This window comes from Pimephales promelas, chromosome 3 (assembly GCF_988280905.1).
Source record: "Pimephales promelas chromosome 3, fPimPro1.hap1.1, whole genome shotgun sequence".
Classification (NCBI taxonomy): Eukaryota; Metazoa; Chordata; class Actinopteri; order Cypriniformes; family Leuciscidae; genus Pimephales; species Pimephales promelas.
In genome coordinates, this window is record NC_142771.1 from 37,015,672 (window position 1) to 37,037,734 (window position 22,063).

General features: G+C 39.7%; 1 protein-coding gene and 1 pseudogene across 2 annotated transcripts; one reads left to right on the forward strand and one right to left on the reverse strand.

Annotated features, from left to right (window-relative positions):
• The first annotated feature begins 1,188 nt into the window (after nt 1-1,188).
• anks4b (ankyrin repeat and sterile alpha motif domain containing 4B) lies at nt 1,189-8,711 on the forward strand. Its single transcript, XM_039665617.2, has 2 exons — nt 1,189-1,658; nt 7,301-8,711. Exons 1-2 carry the CDS (start codon nt 1,498-1,500, stop codon nt 8,409-8,411), a joined length of 1,272 nt encoding a protein of 423 aa, XP_039521551.1. The 5' UTR covers nt 1,189-1,497; the 3' UTR covers nt 8,412-8,711.
• A 4,501-nt stretch (nt 8,712-13,212) lies between these two features.
• LOC120473036 (E3 ubiquitin-protein ligase TRIM16-like) lies at nt 13,213-17,021 on the reverse strand (annotated as a pseudogene). The gene is made up of 6 exons (XR_016155202.1): nt 16,354-17,021; nt 15,399-15,494; nt 15,080-15,313; nt 14,427-14,586; nt 13,952-13,999; nt 13,213-13,782 (listed from the first exon to the last, which is right to left on the reverse strand). The product of XR_016155202.1 is annotated as an E3 ubiquitin-protein ligase TRIM16-like (transcript).
• Nucleotides 17,022-22,063: the final 5,042 nt, after the last annotated feature.

The following is a 22,063-nucleotide window of genomic DNA, read 5'->3' on the forward strand; positions in this document are numbered from 1 at the left end:
TCTAAAAATAAGAAAGTATGCTTTCAGTCTACTTTTGGTATCACTTTATTTTAATGTGATATCAGTCTACGCGTTAACTAACTAACTTAACCCTGAACCAAATCCTAACGGTAAGTAACTCTATAGTAGGCTACATGTTAAGTAATACAAAGTATAACCCTACTTTTTATGTTGCTAGCTGCAGAAATATAGCAAGTAAGCTAACTTAAACTGACAGAAAAGTCCGTGTATGGTCTATACTTGTTTTTACCCACATAGTTTACTGAGTTAGTAAATATGTGAATTCGTGTAGACTGGTGGTGTCCATAAGAATTTACTTCAAATCAAATAGTACAGTTGAAGGTATACCGTATAGGTAACGCTTCCTTTTACAGTACAGTACAGTGTACTTACTTAGCAAGTACTGGGTTAGAGATAGGTTTAAGGTTAGTACCAAGTTATTACAAAAATCATACCTAAATAGGAACATAATAGTACACTAAAAAATGCAGGATTGTTTTAACCCAATATTGGATCAAATATGAACAAACTCAAACATTGGGTTAAAAATGTCATTTAAAAATGTAACCAAATGGCTGGGTTTGTCCATATTTGACCCAATATTGGGTTAAAACAATCTAGCATTTTTTTTTAGAGTAAAGTGCACAAATAATATATAAACAGTAAACTAAGTATGATGTTGAGTTCACTTAACAGTATACTTGCAGTAAAACTAGTAGTCATACTGAGAGTGTACTTTCACAAACAAAAAAAGTGTATACCTCCTATAGCCTATAGCTGCATTACAAATGGAAAAACTTAGTTGTGTATAAGTTTACTGTAACACTATACTTGAATAATTAAAGGTATACTTTTATATACTGAATAACAAGTGGGCCAATTTACTCCCAAGTAGTATTGAAAAAGCATTTACAAGGATACTTCTAATACTTTGATGTTATTAGTAAACTAAATGCCCACTTCTCAGACAGCAACACATTGTCGGCCCAGATCCGGCCCACATCTGGTACGCATTGAATCCACATGCACCAGATGTGGCTGGGATCTGGGCCGATGCTACTGTATGATGCTATTAAATTTGACTTCGAGCTCTCTCAAAAATTAATAAATAAATAAATATATATATATAAGACATAGTTAAAGCGTTCTGTGTTAAGGGGGAAGTGTCATACATACAATAACATCTGCTCGATTAAAAAAAATTAGAAATGACTTTGACTTCTTAACTCAAGATATTGACATTTGAAATATTAAAATGAAAACTATAACAATAAGAGTATCTCGGTCAAACTAACACTGATGGCGTGTGTCTGCATGGTAAACGATTCCAGATCAGCCTGGACTTTAGTTTATGACAGTGACATGGGTGTCAGAGTTTCTCCTCCCTCAGACACACACACAGAGACCGAGCACGCAAGAGGAGTGAGCAATGATGCTCCTGTAACACTTCGTGAAATACAGTTTACTTGCTGAAGAAGAGAGATAGTTATTACAGCCATGTCACGATATCACAAAGCAGCCATTGATGGCTATTTGGAGCTACTGAAAGAAGCCACAAGAAAAGACCTGAACACGCCGGATGAGGACGGCATGACACCCACTCTCTGGGCCGCGTACCACGGACACATTGAGGCTCTTCAGCTGATCTGTAGCAGAGGGTGAGCTTAGAAAACAAACTTTCCCACACACAGCCTACTGATCATGTTCTGTGTATGGCTAGCTTTACACATTTAATCAAGTCTATACATTGAGCTTTCATCCAGGATAGTGTTTTGTTTTATTTTACAGTTTTACAATGGGTGTTACCTTGCTTTGTTTGTCTTATAACTGTTTTTAATCATTGAAGGCCATGTTACATTTAGCAACTGTAAAAAATATTTTCAAGATTTGTTATCACAACATATTTTCTTTTGTCAAATCAACTTTATAATAATTTACTTAGTTGAGATAACTTATTATTTTGAGTTTGTGATGATTAAATCATTCACTTTTTCCAGTTCAATCAACTTAAAATTTCAAGGCAACCCAGGTTACTTACTTTTTTAAGTTAAACCAACAATATTTTTTTACAGTGTAGTAATCACAACATTTTTTTCTTTTGTCAAATCAACTTAAATAATTTATTTACTTCAGAGAACATATCATTTTGAGTTTGTGATGATTAAATCATTCTCCTTCATTGTATTAACTCATTTTTTCCAGTTCAATCAACTTAAAATTTTAAGGCAACCAGGTTACTTACTTTTTTTCAATATTTTTTTACAGTGTATTACTATACAAGCAAACTGTGATCTTGATCCTGGTGTAATCTAGGACTTTTCATTATTGCAGTGGGTACCTTGTGAAAAATAAGTGTGCTTAATTGTATTGAATGTGCACTTGTAGATCCTAAAAGTGTATATTTTTTAGTTTAAAAATATGTTTTTAGATAACATAATAATAATGAAACAGAGGCACTCTTAAAGAGAGGCACTTTCATGACTGTTTCTTAACAAACTTACAGTAAGTAGACTTTTAAAAGTGCACTTTGCAATATTGTCAAATTCAAAAGTTTTACTGTAAAGTTTTGATGTGTTGACAAAGCACATGTGAAGTACTTGATTAAAAAATATTGTTGGTTTAACTTAAAAAAAAAGTAACCTGGTTGCCTTAATATTTTAAGTTCACTGAAAAGTTAATACAATGAAGGAGATTAATTTAATCACCAGAAACTCAAAATATTATGTGTATCTGAACTACATAAATTATCTAAGTTGATTTGACAAAAAGAAGAAAAAATGTTGTGATTACATATCATGAACATATTTATTTTACATGCAGTGAGAGTTATGTTTATGTTAAATACTTTATATGTCCTTATTTACACACACCTTTCAACAGAAATGACATTAAAGTGTATTTTAGTTTATCATTAATGTTTGTCAATACATTCAGCAGTAACTTTATTCAAAAAGTAATTGTGAAATTACATTTAAAGATGTACTTAAGTCTTACTTAAGTACAACTTTACTTATTAAGTCTTACTTAAGTGTGCCAAAAAGCATTGTATTTAATATAAATTCAAATGCAACATGCACAAAAGTGTCTAGAAACATTACATTAATTTCACACTCAAGTATCCTTTTTTTCAATTTTATTATTTCCGTAATAAGTACTCTTTTAAAAAAGTATACTAAAGTGTGCTTTGTTTTCACAAGGGGTGTTTATACATTACATATTCCCCAGATTAAACCATCTTTATGACCTTTGGGCGGTTTCCTTGGAGTCTCTTTGCTTTATGAGCTATGTTCACCACTCGCGATTGTACTACAGCAAATCACATAAACCGATGTCATCAATGTAACAGCCTACCACTGAAACACTCCGCATGATAAAAAGTTGATTCGAATCACAGCATTTATTTAGTTCAGTCTAGGGGAAGCTCTGTGTCCTCCTCTGACTTTCTTTCTCGCACGATCTGCTGCGTACATCGCTTGTAAAATTCCCAGAGTTGACGCCAAGAGTTTAATCAGTCAAATTAGTTATGCAAATCTGGAACAAAAGGCCTCTTCATCCCTCCAGCATTTGCTCAGGGTAGAGTTTATTTATTGAGTGCAGCATTGAGGCCAATCTCACTCAAAGAGCACTGATCGCCATGGTTGGCCCTCAAACTGTATACAAGCACCTTTCTAAATGTGCTGTGTGATGAATATGAAGCTGGGTATGGATATTCAGATATATAATCTGAAAGTTAGTCTCTCTTTTTAGTGATAGTTTTCACAACCTGTGCCGCTTGTACTGTGCGCCTCATCCGCTGAGGAACAGATGGTGCTCAGTCAGTGAGATAAGCTCTTGTAGATAGGCCTATTGTAATCAGAGATTTTATGGGTGGACCTGATGGACTTTCGTTTTACAGCCGGTTACATATTGACTCTTTGGATGGATTTAACCTCAAGCATCATGAGTTACGAGAAAATATGTTAGGGAGGAATTTTAATTGCTGCTGCTGGGGACAAATGAGTCTGAGAGGTGATAAAGATTGTGGTCATTTTGCTGTTGCTTTATCTAATTTGTCTTAAAGTGCTCATTAACATGTTTATAATTATATTTTTGGAGAAAATCTATACATTTACATTATTTGTGGCAGAAATAGTAGGAGTAGTATGCTAGTATGCAGTTCCAAAACCAAACTCCTTTCTCTTAAAGGCCCGCCTTCCTAAACACCCAGACTTCTCTGATTGGTCAGCTGGCCCAATCTGTTGTGATTGGTCTACAGCTTAGAGCTTGTGTGAGAAATGTAACGCCCCTTACTATGATTGGTTATCAGCTTCTGAGGATTCGTGAGCTGTTGAAAACAGTATTTTATCTATGGGAACTATGACATCGGTATTGACAAACAAGTTTGAGCTAATTAGATAATGAGATCTCCTTGTCAGAGCAAAATCATTTACCCAACTGTTTTGGTGACATGGCTAAGGCCCCGTCCACACTACTGCGTTTTCGTTTAAAAACGGAAAATTAAAATGAATACGATCTCCGTCCACACCAGCGTTTTATCTGCGTATTAGAAATGATCTCCGTCCACATTAAAACGACTGAACGTGGATCACGTGACCATTCACCAACACTCGGCATGCGTGTGCCGGTGTAAACAGTGGCTGACGAATCAGGGAAGGACACGTCATGACTGACGACACCCAATCATAGAGGCAAGCATGAGCCTCTGTGTCATCGTTTCTAAAGTCCTCCATTTTGTTCCATCTTCACTAAAACGCCCTCCGGAGATTCAAAACGCAAAACGGAGCTGCAGCGTTTGTAAAAACTTCCGTTTTAGGTCTTAGTTTTTCCATTGTAGTCTGGATGGTAGGTGCCAACGTAGCAAAAGGTCTCAGTTTTTAAATGAAAACGCAGTAGTGTGGATGGGGCATAAGTCATGGAAATGGCAGGACTACAATTGAGGCGTTTTAGGCATCTGCAGTACCCTTGCACAACTTGAATTTGCTCAGCGAGTCACTCTGGCACTGAGTAATGATGCTCATTAACTATTCCCTCTTAGCCGAGCTGCACCAATCACATCGGTGTATCTGATATAGGCGGGCCAGAGGTGAGCTAAACAGATGACGGCAGCGCTGCAACGTCGAAGTCATTTGTAAACATTGCAAGATGGCTATGGATGAACACCAGTTGAAACGGCTTTAGCCACTACAATGAACGAGTTAGACTTGGCTTTTTATCTAAAAGAGGAACAGAAGACGGCGCTCGGATCATTTTTGCTTTTTTGCCGACCGGATACGGCAAGAGTCTAATCTACCAGTTATCTCCTCTGGTAGCTAAGCGTATTAGGTGTATTGTTGTGATCGGTCGTAGTGTTATCCAATTGACATAGACAGTTAGATTGAAACAGAAGCTGTGGATGTAAAGAATTAATGGCGACTGCAGAAAGCAAAAGCTGAATCCCCTACCCTATCTTACGACCAATTCGTACGAATTCGTACGGATTCGTACGAGTGATTCAAAAGTGGCTAATTCGTACTAATTCATACAACCTCACTCGTACGAATTTGTCTAAACCCACGTGACGGTTATGTTTAGGGGCGGGGTCAGGGGTAGGTCATTCGTACAAATTCATACGAATTGGCTAATTCGTAAAATATGTGCGATTTAGCAAAATCATACTAATTCATACGAGTGAGGTCGTACGAATTGTTACGAATTAGCCACCTCGTAAAATTCGTACGAATTCCCGTGAGATCGGGTTGGAATCCCGGACATCGACGGCCGGACATGTCCGGGAAAAAGAGGACGGTAACCCCTAAAGTTACTACTCAGTTTTCTCCACAGAACAAGAGCCTGCTAGCTTAGCTTCCAAAAAAAGATGGCTGACACTATGTGTAATCCCAATCCTCCATAATGCAGCCGTCTGCGTATTCAGTAACTTCGTCCTTATTTACAAAAAGTTTCTGCCGGTGAAATCAAACCCACTGCCACTGATCTGTGATTGGTCTGTTAAGGCATTACGTTAAGGCCCAACGTTCTTCAGACGAAGAACAGTAACAATGACTATAACTATATCAGCGTCCACACCAATGGACGATACCGCTGATTACTAGAAACAGGCACCAGATACAGTAGTCTCTTTAAAGCAGGATTCTGATTGGCTGAAAAAATAATAATTCTGAGATTGTTGTTACAACTATATCGTATATACAACCACTGAACCGTTATTATTATAGCTGTGGTGTGGACTTCCCTATTCTCATAGATTAAGAACAATTAAACAAACTTCATAGTTAAAGTTATCGTTCTTGGTGTGACCGGGTCTTTTTTCCCTTGTCTTGAACTACATTTTCCTGATACTACAGTGCTGTGGATGAATTCGGAACATTGCTGAGCGTTTGCTAACTAGGTTGTGTTAGATGAGACCAGCTCATTCAAGTCTGAGTCCAGTAGGTTGAGTCTGAGTCAAGACTGCGACAAGACCCAGACAGCAACATAATGGTCGACCCACGTCTGGTATGAGTTGAATCCACATGTACCAGATGTGGCCCGGATCTGGTCTGACACTACGTTGCTGTCTGGGGAAGTGGGTCGAGTCCAACTCCCCATGCTGTTCTCAAAGAAAAATGAACTGGTGTAGTTGGTCCTCATGCAAAGCCTACCTTATGCTGACCAGCAATGTAGGATTTTTCAGCACAGTCAGTGTAAATATGCTCTCCTTTGGAGTGAATAAAGCCTGGTTTGTATTAGATAATATGAGTGAGTTGGTAAAGATCAGAAAATATGTGTAGTGTTGAAGTACTCAAGACTGGACTCAAGACAAAATCCATTACAAAACCAAGACCATGACCAGACCAGCCTCAAGTACTTCATTACTGATGGGTGGATGCTAAGGCACTGCTAGTTCGTTTTTAGGGTTTTCTCTGTTGTTTCTTAATAGTCTAAGTCAAAAGAGTCCATCCCCAAGTCTCCATGATACTCTTAAGTCCCTCCTTCAGTGTAATGTGAATTTCCTCTCCTGTTTATCGCTGCATAATTTAGGGAACTAACAGCACCTGTTTTCAACAAGCAGCGTGATTTGAGGTGCTATTAATGGCCATAGTACAAGCACACGGGCAACCCAGACAGCAACATAGTGTCGGCCCAGATCCGGCCCACATTTGGCACACATTGAATCCACGTACAAGATGTGGTCCGGATCTGGGCCGACACTATGTTGCTGTCTGGGGAAACCCTTAAACGTTTGTATGCGAAATAGAAATAGTGTTGCAAACAACATTAATTATATTAAATAAATAATTGTTCATCATTATCTGTCTTGTAGGGGGGATCCGAACAAAAGTGACATCTGGGGGAACACACCTCTGCATCACGCCTCTGCAAACGGACACATGCAGATCGTCAGCTTCTTAGTGAACTTTGGAGCCAACCTCTTCGCTCTGGACAATGATTTCCACACTCCCATGGACGTGGCTGCCTCTCGAGACCACATGGACAGCGTCCGATTCCTGGACACTGCGGCTGCCCAACAGACAGCCCAGAACGCCAAAAGGGTTGCACGTCTGAAAGATCAGGCCACTAAAGATGCCGAGCGCAGAGTGAAGCAGTGCGAACGGGTACAGAAGAAACATCAGAGTAAGATGGACAAGATGTCTCGCGGCGGCTCGGTCTCGGAGGGAAGTTCCTTTTCCGGCACGGGTACCTTGAGCAGCATGAACAGCGATCAGTTCTCCAAACTCATTGCCGCGGACGCCAATGGATCGGTCTCTTCAACGATCAAGGGAACCCTCCAGCGCAAATTTGGGAAGAAGGACAAAGGGACAGTGAGTAGACAAGGGGACGGCAATGTCATTTTTGTCAAACAAGACATCGGCTCGCAAGAGAAACCTGGTTTTGTTGACGTCTTCAATGAGCAGGATGAAATTCAGGATGATGATGATGACGATGCCGAGCGAGGATTGGATGACGAGGGGCCCAGTCAGGTGAAGTCTATTTTCGAAAGGCCTGGTCTTGGGAAAATGGTGTTCCGTAGGAACTTCTCCATGGAAATGGCCATGGACACTGAAGACCTCCCCATTGGTAATACAGAAGACCTTGGGTTCCTCGTCCGTCAAGAGTTGTTGGAAACTGTGGATGAAGGGCTGGAGGGATTTGACAAGGATTCAGAACTGCCTTGGAATGAAGAGGAGATTGGTCTGGATGAGGAAGAGGAGACCTCACACTTGGATTCGTTCTTGGCGTCGATCGGCCTGTTGGATTTCGGTCCTGTGTTCACCCGTGAACACTTGGATCTTGAAGCCCTGATGCTCTGCTCAGATGATGATCTCAAAGGCATCCGCATCCAGCTAGGGCCACGCAAAAAGATCCTGGAAGCGTCGGCTCGCAGGAAAGTTGCGCTGGAGCAGCCTGGCGTTATGAAGGACACCTTCCTTTAATAACATGTTGCACTCAGTTCTGCTAAACACAAACATTTACAGTTTCTCTCAGCGGACATTACTTTACCATCATGTAGGTGTTATTTGATAGCTGGCTTTCTGTGATTTCAATGATTTTACACATTAAAATGTCCTTCATGTAGACCAATAAGTTTAAACTCTCACACAAACATTTGGCTTCAGCTATGATTTTTTGAAAATCAACCCTTTTTTTTGAAGAATATGTTGATTTCTGCTGCTTTTTCATCTCTGAAAAAAAGAACACACATCTAAATAAATATAACACTGTTCATTTCTAAAGATGTTCTGTCTGTCTGTTCATCCATCTATAGGAATTACCAAACACATCCTCTAATTCAGTGTTTCCCAACCCTGTTCCTGGCGGCACACCAACACTGCGCGTATTCTTTGTCTCCCTTATCCAACACACCTGATTCAACTTCATCAGCTCATAATCACATCACATGGGTTAATGAGCTGATGACTTGAAACAGGTGTGTTTGATTAGGGAGACAAAGAATACGCGGAGTGCTGGTGTGCCACCAGGAACAGGGTTGGGAAACACTGCTCTAATTAGGGACTTTATATAGAATATTATAGAATTAAGCCTAATGTCTGTTAACTGAATGAAACAGAAACAAAGGAGACATTTCATCAGTAACTTCATCTTAGATAATGCATTTTAGACGAAGGAACTAACGCCTGCAGCTGCATAACCATAAGAAGGAGGTACATCAAGAAGACAGCTAGATTGAAGATTGATTGATTGACACTGAATGAGAAAATCACTATTTTTAGTCACCATTATGGGGATCAGTGTGTGCTTTAGTTGGGCTCTTGACCCTTACATTTTTAACTTTAGATTTTGTTTGACTATTGTAACTGAGTTATAACTGCCAGATGAACAAAGAGAAAAGGTGATCTGAAGTTGTTGTGATTCATTTTACCTGAATCACAAAACTATTTTAGAGCCCAATCTCTGACTTATATTTATATTGTCGATTGCAGCATCACAGTGATTCTACACCATAAGAGCCAGAATGTTCAATATATTCCAAAGGATTTCTTAAAACTTGTTCTAAAAAAGTAATAAAAAAATTGTGTATGTACAAACAGACGTCAAGCATGAGTATATGAATCTCAACAATGGTGACAAATTAAATATTTAATAATGGAAAAGGACAGTTCAGATCATAATTTATTCATACTGCAATGCATGATGGGGGCCATTAATGAGTTTTGATTGGTGGCACCCAGAATTCACTGCAACATGGTTTATTATCGTCACCATTGTTGAGATTCACAGGCTGAATCTTGATGTCTATGTGACTTAATAAAAAAATATAAGTCTTTTGAACAGAAATATCAATAATATTTAGGGGATTCTATAGAAAATGCTACAAAGTGTATCCTGTAGAATCACCAGGCTGCTGTAATCAAGAAGGTAAACCTAATTATCTAAATTGTAGTCCTCTGTTGTAAGTCACTTTGGTTAAAAGCATCTGTTAAATGTAAATGATTCAAGTCTAATGATGATTACGTGTAAACACAACCATCACCACCTGAAGACCATTCTCCTTGTTCATGTGGCAGTTCTACACATTACAACTCAATCATAACAGCCAAACAAAATCTAAAGTTAATAATTTAAGGGTCAAGAGCCCAACTAAAGCAAACACTGATCACCATAATGGTGATTTAAGATTAGATTATCTCCATTAGTGATTCTTGATGTCTTCAATAATGGTCAATCATCACACAATTAATAACATAATTATCAAATTAATTTAACACTCTTCAGTGCTCATTTAACATTCATATTTGAACACTTTAACTCTTTGATTGTGGAGTCAAATAAACATCCAGGAGAGTTAATTTAACACTGGAGTTTTTGCTGTGTAGGATTACATTCTTGCTTTAACACGTCACATTACAAGAACGTTTTATAAAATGCATTCTGTCATCTCAGGCCTCAGTGATATCCTCAAAACGTTTTGCAAACGTTGATTTGATAATGTCCCTCCTTTGTTATAATGGAAAATTGTATAATCTTTTATCTCAACAACTTTCCCAAAACATCCTCAAAATGGTACAGTTAAAACGTTATATCTTAGTTTACATTTATCCTTATAGAAACATTATTTGAAATGAGAAAACATCCTTAAAACATTCTTTGAACATTTCTTTAAAATATTAACCAAATTGGGAATGTTAGCCAATGTTCTGAGAACGTTCCCTGCTAGCAGTAACAACAGTTAGAATCTGTTGGGTTTGTGCACTGTGTGTTTGGACTGTTTCAGATAAAGGTAAAAAGGAAAACCTGGCACTGCTTCTTCCACTGCGATCTTCAGTACTTCCTCTTGCTGGAGCGTCTCCTCTGGTTTTAGGCAGCAGTTCTCCTTTTTCAGGCTTGAAACTGTCAAATTACATGGATCTTGATGAGTGCAGTGCTGGTTGAATGGTTTCACGTGCACACCCTGTGGTTTTAGGGGGACTCAACACATTAGTTTAGATTAGATCTGTAGATTGGACCCAGGGTGGGACCTCGTGAAGCTGGAGGTAGGGTGCAAGGTGGGTGTGTGAGAGACAGGGGTCGCTGTAGATCATAACCACAATATTTTGCAACTGCGTTTCCAAAGATTGACTCAGTGCCTGCACTCTTTACACTCCAAAATATAAATTTCACATTCAACAAAGTACCAGAGAGTACCATGGTGTTTTGGACATTAACCTGTTTCTGACAGCTGACTCACAAAGATACTCATATTTTTTTATATTCTATGCTGTCAGTTCACAGCAGTGACAGAAATAAATAAATGTTATTAAGGGGCAATATTTGCTACCTTAAATATATATCCAGGGGCATAATAACACGATACCACTGTTAGTCAAATTAAATCATTAAATCAAAACCATCTGCAGTGCAGAGGTGACACCGAAGCGGCATCAGAACTGCCATTAATATTTCACTGCATTTACAAAAGGAAAGAAAGAAAGGAGGGATTTAATAGAGACTGAATCATCGGACAATTTGTTTGAGAATCATTGAAAAATGTGGAGATGTACAACAATGTATATTCTGAGAGAGTGAAAGCGTTTGTTGTAGGAGATCTCCAACGCAAGATTTGTATTTTAAAAACGGTTTTAAGACAGTTATTTATATATTTTGCTGTAGTGTCAGTAGGAAATATCAGTTTATATTTAATTTGCCATTCTAATAATCCAGTGAGATTTTTATATGCATAAGGAGTCTGTCAACAGCCGATATGCTCCACACGGAGATCTGATCTCACCATAATCGAGTCCATCTGGGATTACATGAAGAAACAGAAAAAAATACTAAATCCAGAAGAACTGTGACAACGTCTCCAAGACTCTCCAAGACTGAAGAAATATTCCTGAAAAGCTATGTGCAAGTCTACCTGGTCAACAGCTGCTTTAAACGCAAAGCGTGGTCACACCAAATATCAGTTTATAGAAGCTAATTGATAAATCAAATCTATTTATGACATTATTTTGGAAAGCATCCTCACTTTACAGCATTTTTACACAAGTGCCTAAAGTGTTTTCTGCATTTAGTATTTCTCCGTTTTTCTCTGTTTCTTCATGTAATCACGGACAGGCTTGATTAGAGATCAGATTATACCGGCTCTTGTCACTCCTTGTGGAAACTAAAAAATCTCGCTGGATTATTACCATTAATGACAAAATGAATGTTTGCAAATGTAAGCGGACACACTACAGCAAAATATATTAATAGCTGGCTTAAAACTATTTTTGGGGGGTGAAAATACTAAAGTGGCCAAGACTTAAGCACAGTAGTGTGTGTATACAGACTTTAGCACAGTAGTGTGTGTATACAGACTTTAGCATAGTAGTGTGTGTATACAGACTTTTGCAGAGTAGTGTGTGTATACAGACTGTTGAATGCACACAAGACACTTTATCATGCCCTCAAAAAACTATTTACATGCGCACAGGAATTTTTTTCCATGCTTACAATTTACAGTAACGCATTACAATTTCTAGTTTTATATACTAACCTAATCTATGAAGAAAAAGAAAGCAAATATGCACATGAATTAACAGAAATCTGGGCCTGTTGGTCAAAATTTGGCTTTCCTTGGGGTAGTACCTCTAATATCAAGGCCTAAAGTCCAATTTAATGATTTATTTGATTATAAATGTCTCTGAGCTTGTATCATTACTTCATAGAAAAGACAAGTTGTTTTAGTAGTATTATATTCCAGTTACTTGGATGATATGAATCTTAAAGGGCAACAAAATCTTGTGAATTTTCTAACATTAGAACGAAATAGCCTAAAAATAGGACTAGTTGTGTTTCCAATAATATCATTTAATTTCAGTGTAAATATTCTGCTAATATTTTATATTTCAGTATAATCCCTGCAGAAATGCACAGAGTTTGCCATCATTCTGATTTCAATGAGCTTTTATCAGTTTTGAAAGCTTGTGTTAGCATTGGGAAAATCTGCTGTGAATATATGTTGTGTTTTGCAGATGGTGAAGTATGAATGACAAAAGTGTTCATGGATTTTGGGAAATGTGGTCATTGAATGCATTCTGTGTGAAAGAAGTGAAAAATGATTCAGTTTAGCAGAGACTTCTGGGTCTTCAGTATCGACCGATGCTTGTTAGCAATTGAAAAAAATGTAATTTTTGAAAAAACACACATTTATTATGACGTGTTATTTCAGTAGCAGAAGTTCAGCTATATTCGTGAAAATTAAAATAAGAGTCTCTGTAATAATTATCTCACTGTTACTGATTTGTCATATAGCTCAAAGTATTATGGGTAAAATCTCTCTACAGTCTATTCTGAAACATCAACACAGTTTCACTGATGATCCAGAACCAACCCAAAACCCAGGATAGAGCGGCTGAGTGAATGTGGTCTGGACTGTGTGGATGAGGCTCATTGTGTCAGAGACGCTGTAGAAGGACAGAGTTCCTGCACTGTGATCCACACACACTCCTATTCTTCTGCCGACGGACTTTACAGGGAGATCAGTCTCTATCTTATTGTGTCTGAATGTGTAACTGGAGGAAGAGCAGAACAAACTCCAGGACTGATCATTATATCCAAACACACACTCACTTCCCAATCCCTTCCTGCTGATGCTCTTATATGACACTGATATATACACACCATTATCTCCACTCCACTCAATCTCCCAGTAACAGCGTCCACACACACTCTCTCTACACAACACCTGAGGCCACTGATCAAATCTGTCTGGATGATCAGGATACGGCTGCTGTGTGCCAGTGACAGTAATAACTCTGTTCCTCTCAGACAGACGGAGGAGTTTATTCACTGTGTTCAGATCCGGAGTGAGCTGATGGGAATCTGATGGAGAGAAAACACATCAGAAACAGGAATTATAGACAGATATCCTGAGCAAATCCTCATTTACATGATCAATTATAAAACTCTTCTATCATGATTTATTTCTCCTTCTACAGGAAGAACATGAACACACTCAGTGAGTTTTCCTGCTTGTTTTCTAGTGACTCACATTGTAGGAAGTCGTTCCTGGTCTTGGGATTCATGTTGGTGAAAGTGACTGTGGAAATAAACACACATGAACAGTGTGAAGAGAAATGACAAGATCAAATACATTCATTTCTAAGACGTTTCTAATCTGATATTAGATGATGTAGGACTCATTTCTGAGAACAGATTCATCTCCAGACGCCTCATATATAAAACACTCGTATCGGATTCAATCCCAAATCCCAATGGACTTCATCCTACAGTACGTCACACTCGTATATATTACTTCTAAACCATCAAGGGATGTTTGTGGCTGTTCTGTGGAGTTTATGCACTTGAATTAAAGATGAACTGTGATTTATAAAGTGGGATGCATTCAGGAAAATTATTTGTGTTTATGGATGTTTTATAAATCACAAGAACATTTCAGAAACTGTTGTATGTTCAGATTTGGGCTCTTTCTCACACGTGTGTATAAAGGAGGCGCAGGACTTTACCTCCGTCTGAGATCTTCTTGATCTCCTCTTTGCAGAAATCCTCCAGTTTGTCTCTCAGCTGACGGACAGATTCTCTCACGCCATCAAAAGAGGAGAGAGAACCGAAGGGAACGTCGGGTTCGTCTGTAGATTCAGGAGGAGCTGAGAGAGACTGGAAACTCTACAGAAAACACAAATCAAAACTCATCATCTCCACACTTCAGCCAATAACCTGCACTATATCAGATCTGTGCGGCTCTTGTAGACTTGACTTCTCTTCAGTGACTCGCTTCAGTCCAGCACTTTCACAATCAGAAACTTTCTTCTCATATTCATTATATGACATTCATTTCACAAACTCCAGTATCTGTCACTTACACTCCTTGTGAAAAAGAAAGTAAACTTTTAAAAAGAATACCGTACTTATAACAGAAATAATACTTTAAAAATATATAAGTGCAGATTGGATGTAATGTTTTCAGAAACTTAATTGCATGTTATTTGCAGTGAAATGAATGTGGAATAGTTTCATTTTTGTATCAAATGCAAATATCTGAACTTTAGAGTGTTTTGTTGCTCTGCTTAAGTTGGTCTCATTCTGCTCTCATCAAATGTTTCTCTGTGAGTCTCTTGCTCAAGTCCACTATGATCCAGTTCTCCTAGATCTCTGTTACCTGCAGGAACTGGATGTGATCTTGTGTGTGTGAAAGCTGCTCCAGCTCAGCGTCTCTCCTCCTCAGATCATTGATCTCCTGCTCCAGTCGCTCCAGTCGTCCTTCAGCTCGACTCACTGCAGTCTTTTCCTGATCTCTGATCCGCTGTGTCGCCTCAGAGCGGGTTCTCTCAATGGAGCGGATGATCTCAGTGAAGATCTTCTCACTGTCCTCCACTGCTGTGTGTGCAGAGCGCTGTTACACACACATCACAATCACACAGTGAGTTCAGTGAGTCCAAACTGAGACGTCTCACACTTCTCTTCTTCTCCAGACTCACCTTATGAGACTCCACATCCTCTCTCAGCTGATGAAGATCTTTCTGTCTCTGCTGGATTCTCTGACGGATCTTCATCTGCGTCTCCTTCAGCTGTTTCTGGAGGAATCATTAAAATGTTTGTTTATAGGGTCCATTATAAGGAGACAAATCCTGTAATGTTTTCATCAAAAACCTTAATTTCTTTTCAACAGAAGAAAGGAAAACCTGAACATCTTGGATGTCATGGGGATGAGTAAATTATCAGCAAAAAAAGTTATCAAAAGTGAACTAATTCAGTTTGAACTGAACGTAATGTTTACAGACACGTAAAAATATAGTTTTGTACTGTCATATGTACAGACAAGCATTTATGATAAACTAAAATATACTGTAATAATGTTGTACATATAAAAATGTTACATATATTGAATAACAAACTACAGTTGTGATTATATAATCAAGTACTTTACATGTTTGTCAACAACACATCAAAATAAATGCATTTTAAAGCACGACAAAAGAGTTGAAATATTGAAATATTAAATAAATATTATTAAAATGTATTTTAAGGTAAAAATTTTAATTTGAAAATACAAAGTACATTTATAAAGTGAAAGTCATGAAAACGAACTTTATTTATAAGTGGTTTCATTAATATTATATTATCGCCAAGTACAGTTTTATTTTTGAAAATATGCTCTCAATTTGAAGTACACTATAAGTGCAAGTAAATACAATTAATCGCATTTCGTTTTTTAACCACTGTTAAGACTACTTTTATGCTTTTGGAGCTTGAAACTTGTGTTTCCGATTTACTTTGAATGTATAGACCAAAATAGATGAGACATTCTTCAAAATATCATATTTACAATCTACAGAAGAAAGTGAGTCAAACCGGTTTGGGACAACATGAGTAAATGAGTGAGTAAATAAAGACACTTTGATTTCTGCGTGATCAATCTCTCTCAGTTCATACCTGTTTCTCTGTCCTCTGTGCTGCAGTTGATACAGTGTTGTGGTTTTTATGTTCACTCTCTTTACACCACACACAGATGCACTGTTGATCAGTGATACAGAACATTTCTAGCTCTTTATCATGTTTACGGCAGATCATGTCCTGCAGTCGTCCAGTGGCATCAATCACTTTGTGTGGTTTACGAGAGTGAAATTCCTCATGACGGTCAAAATGAGTTTGACAGTAAGACTCCTGACACACCAGACAGGACTTGACGGCTTTGTGTTTTCTTCCAGTACAGACGTCACACTCCACGTCTCCAGCTCCAGCGTAACAGTCAGCAGGAAGTTTAGTCTTCTTCAGTTTCTCCACCAGTTCAGCCAGAATGGTGTTTTTCCCTAAAGCAGGTCTTGGACTGAAGGTCTGTCTGCACTGAGGGCAGCTGTAGACGCTCTTCTCATCCTCCTGATCCCAGCAGTCTGTAATACACATCTTACAGTAACTGTGTCCACAGGGAATGGCCACTGGCTCCTTCAGGAGATCCAGACACACTGAACACATGAAATCATCCTGAGAAATTCTGGCTTCTGCCATTTTACCGCATGAATATAGACACACAAACACACAACAGCTCAACAATACTTGAGTTTCGGTTTCTCTGAACTGAGGAGTTGAAATGGTTTACTGCTTCTGTGTTTGAGTGACGTGATAAAATAGGCGTGTCTGGAAAGCAGCTTCCTCTTCGCACTTTTCACACTTTACTTCACACACACTTTACTGCTGTGTTTAGTGTATGGCAAGCCGTTTTAACATTTAATCATTTTAACCTACTAGTCTCTATTTTCATGCTACTAGTAATTATTTTTTTGATAATAGTATCTATTCCATTAAGTACAAGTACTTATTCATTAGCTACTAGTGCTTATTCTTTAGATAGTGCCTTTTCTTTAGATACTAGTGCTTATTCTTTAGGTACTAGTACCTTTTTAAAGATACTAGTACTTATTCATTAGATACTAGTCCTTATTTATTAGATACTAGTACTTATTCATTAGATACTAGTACTTATTTATAAGATACTAGTACTTATTTATTAGTTACTAGTGCTTATTCATTAGGTACTAATACTTATTCATTAGATACTAGTACTTATTTTTTGATACTAGTACTTATTCATTAGATACTAGTACCTATTAAATAGATACTAGTACTTATTTATTAGATACTAGTACTTATTTCGAAAGTGACTAGTAACTATTATTTTGTGACTAGTAACAAATTAAATTTTTTGCCATTGACTTCTATGGGGATCTGTCATTCAGATATCAACTATTCAGTTCTGACTAGTATGTATTCCAATTGTGACCAGTGCATATACATTAGATACTAGTAGTTATTCATTAGGTACTAGTACTTATTTTTTAGATACTAGTACCTATTAAATAGATACTAGTACTTATTCATTAGCTACTAGTACTTATTCAATAGATACTAGTACTTATTCATTAGATACTAGTACATATTCATTAGCTACTAGTACTTATTCAATAGATACTAGTACTTCTTCATTAGATACTAGTACTTATTGTCACGGGAACACACAGGGAAACAGGTGGATCCAAATGCAGCATATTTATTATCAGGGCAATCCAACTCATAGTCATCCATGCAGGGGTCAAAATCCATTTTAGCAGTCCAATAAACAAATAAACAAGAAACAAACCACGATCAGGCAAGAAACCAGACCTCAGAAGTGTTGGTGACACTCAGCAACGAATCCGTACACAAACTAACACAGACAGGGAATATATACACAGAACTAACAAGACTAACACAGAACAGCTGGGAACAATGATTACAGGGAACAGCTGAGTGCAATGAACTGATGAGTGACAGTGACAGACAGAATGCTGGGAAATGCAGTTCCAGAATTACATGACACCGAGGGGAAGGAGGACATCTAGTGGACAAACAAGGAAACACAACCAGACACTGTGACATAACCCCCCCTCTACGGAGTGGCTACCAGACACTCCACGACAACAACTACAACACAATCACAAGAGTTCAGGAGGGAGGTGGAACGGTGGAGGATCAGGGGGAGGGATGGTGGGCCAGGTCCATGAAGGGAGACAGGAACAAGGGGTGAGGGCTTTACCGAGGACCAGGGCGAGACACAGAGTCCATCGGGTGGCCAGGGCGAGACACGTAGTCCATCGGGCGGCCAGGGCGGAGCAGACCTTTCGGGTGGCCAGGGCGGAGAAGACCCCTCGGGTGGCCAGGGCGGTGAAGACCTTTCGGGTGGCCAGGACGGTGAAGACCCCTCGGGTGGCCAGGGCGGAGCAGACCCCTCGGGTGGCCAGGGCGGTGAAGACCCCTCGGGTGGCCAGGGCGGTGAAGACCTTTCGGGTGGCCAGGGCGGAGAAGACCCCTTGGGTGGCCAGGGCGGTGAAGACATCTCGGGCGGCCAGGATGGAGCAGATCTTTCAGGTGGCCAGGGCGGTAAAGACCCCTCGGGTGGCCAGGGCAGTGAAGACCCCTCGGGTGGCCAGGGCGGAGCAGATCTTTCAGGTGGCCAGGGCGGTGAAGACCCCTCGGGTGGCCAGGGCAGTGAAGACCCCTCGGGTGGCCAGGGCGGTGAAGACCCCTCGGGCGGCCAGGGCGGAGCAGATCTTTCAGGTGGCCAGGGCGGTGAAGACCCCTCGGGCGGCCAGGATGGAGCAGATCTTTCAGGTGGCCAGGGCAGTAAAAACCCCTCGGGTGGCCAGGGCAGGGAGGACCCCTCGGGCGGCCAGGGCGGAGCAGATCTTTCAGGACCAGACACCGGCTCGGGAACAAGCGCTGGCTCTGCCTCCGGCACGGGAACAGGCGCCGGCTCAGGAACTGACACTAAAACAGACACGGTCACAAGAACAGACACAAACACAAACAAAAACGCTGGGTCCTGAACCAATATGAGCTCCGGCTCAGGGACCGGCTCAGGGACCGGCTCAGGGACCGGCTCAGGGACCGGCTCAGGGACCGGCTCAGGGACCGGCTCAGGGACAGGCTCAGGGACAGGCTCAGGGACAGGCTCAGGGACAGGCTCAGGGACAGGCTCAGGGACAGGCTCAGGGACAGGCTCAGGGACAGGCTCAGGGACAGGCTCAGGGACAGGCTCAGGGACAGGTCTCTCCAACGTCTTAATCAGACGCTCCAGATAGTCCCAGCTCAGGGATACAGACGGGACCTGACCAGTCTCTCGCTGGGCCGACGGGACGTGGACAGTCTCTCGCTGGGCCGACGGGACGTGGACAGTCTCTCGCTGGGCCGACGGGACGTGGACAGTCTCTCGCTGGGCCGACGGGACGTGGACAGTCTCTCTCTGGGCAGACGGGACGTGGACAGTCTCTCTCTGGGCCGACGGGACGTGGACAGTCTATTGCTGGGCCGATGGGACGTGGACAGTCTCTCGCTGGGCCGACGGGACGTGGACAGTCTCTCGCTGGGCCGACGGGACGTGGACAGTCTCTCGCTGGGCCGACGGGACGTGGACAGTCTCTCGCTGGGCCGACGGGACGTGGACAGTCTCTCGCTGGGCAGACGGGACGTGGACAGTCTCTCTCTGGGCAGACGGGACGTGAACAGTCTCTCTCTGGGCAGACGGGACGTGAACAGTCTCTCTCTGGGCAGACGGGACGTGAACAGTCTCTCTCTGGGCAGACGGGACATGAGCGGTCTCTCGCTGGGCAGACGGGTATTTCCTCCTCCTTCTCCGTCGTTCTTTATGGTGAGGTATAGGCTCCAGGCTGGACAGGACCAGCGGTGAAGGAAGCTCTGGGCTGAGCATCACCGGCCCATGGTCGGAGAAAGACCAAAGTTGAGAGTGATTCCGGGGCTCACTTCTAAGACCTCCTCTCCTGCGGCCTCCACGAGTCCCAGAAAACTTGGCCAGACGGGTTCCCCTAAAAGATTCTCGGTCATCGGTGGCCGGGTTCTCAGGGGAATTGACCACCTTGACCTCAGTCCGGCGGGCCAATAAGGCAAAGCCCTGAAAAATGTTCATGCTACTGGATCCATTATTTGACGGATTCGTTCTGTCACGGGAACACACAGGGAAACAGGTGGATCCAAATGCAGCATATTTATTATCAGGGCAATCCAACTCATAGTCATCCATGCAGGGGTCAAAATCCATTTTAGCAGTCCAATAAACAAATAAACAAGAAACAAACCACGATCAGGCAAGAAACCAGACCTCAGAAGTGTTGGTGACACTCAGCAACGAATCCGTACACAAACTAACACAGACAGGGAATATATACACAGAACTAACAAGACTAACACAGAACAGCTGGGAACAATGATTACAGGGAACAGCTGAGTGCAATGAACTGATGAGTGACAGTGACAGACAGAATGCTGGGAAATGCAGTTCCAGAATTACATGACACCGAGGGGAAGGAGGACATCTAGTGGACAAACAAGGAAACACAACCAGACACTGTGACACTTATTCATTAGATACTAGTACTTATTCATTAGATACTAGTACCTATTTATTAGATACTAGTACTTATTAATTAGATACTAGTACTTATTCATTAGCTACTAGTACTTATTCAATAGATACTAGTACTTATTCATTAGATACTAGTACATATTCATTAGCTACTAGTACTTATTCAATAGATACTAGTACTTCTTCATTAGATACTAGTACTTATTCATTAGATACTAGTACTTATTCATTAGATACTAGTACCTATTTATTAGATACTAGTACTTATTAATTAGATACTAGTACTTATTCAATAGATACTAGTACCTATTTATTAGATACTAGTATTTATTCCAAATGTTACTAGTAAGAATTTTTATTATACTAGTCACAACTGCTGTTTTACTAGTCTTATGTTATGACTAGTCAGAACGACCACTGTATAGTTCAATTAAAAATCTTACTAGTAAAATAAAAATTCTTACTAGTAACATTTGGAATAAATACTAGTATCTAATAAATAGGTACTAGTATCTATTGAATAAGTACTAGTATCTAATGAATAAGTACTAGTATCTAATGATTAAGTACTAGTATCCATTGAATAAGTACTAGTATCTAATTAATAAGTACTAGTATCTACTGAATAAGTACTAGTATCTATTGAATAAGTACTAGTATCTAATAAATAGGTACTAGTATCTATTGAATAAGTACTAGTATCTAATGAATAAGTACTAGTATCCATTGAATAAGTACTAGTATCTAATTAATAAGTACTAGTATCTACTGAATAAGTACTAGTATCTAATGAATAAGTACTAGTATCTATTGAATAAGTACTAGTATCTAATGAATAAGTACTAGTATCTATTGAATAAGTACTAGTACCTAATGAATAAGTACTAGTATCTATTGAATAAGTACTAGTATCTAATGAATAAGTACTAGTATCTATTGAATAAGTACTAGTACCTAATGAATAAGTACTAGTATCTATTGAATAAGTACTAGTATCTAATGAATGAGTACTAGTATCTATTGAATGAGTACTAGTATCTAATGAATAAGTACTAGTATCTATTGAATAAGTACTAGTATCCATTGAATAAGTACTAGTATCTAATTAATAAGTACTAGTATCCACTGAATAAGTACTAGTATCTATTGAATAAGTACTAGTATCTAATAAATAGGTACTAGTATCTATTGAATAAGTACTAGTATCTAATGAATAAGTACTAGTATCCA

Bases quoted from the DNA above. Each gene is read 5' to 3' on its own strand.
- anks4b (XM_039665617.2), top strand. From the start codon at position 1,498: ATGTCACGATATCACAAAGCAGCCATTGATGGCTATTTGGAGCTACTG. The intron at 1,659-7,300 runs GTGAGCTTAGAA...TCTGTCTTGTAG, and splicing joins CAGCTGATCTGTAGCAGAGG to GGGGGATCCGAACAAAAGTG.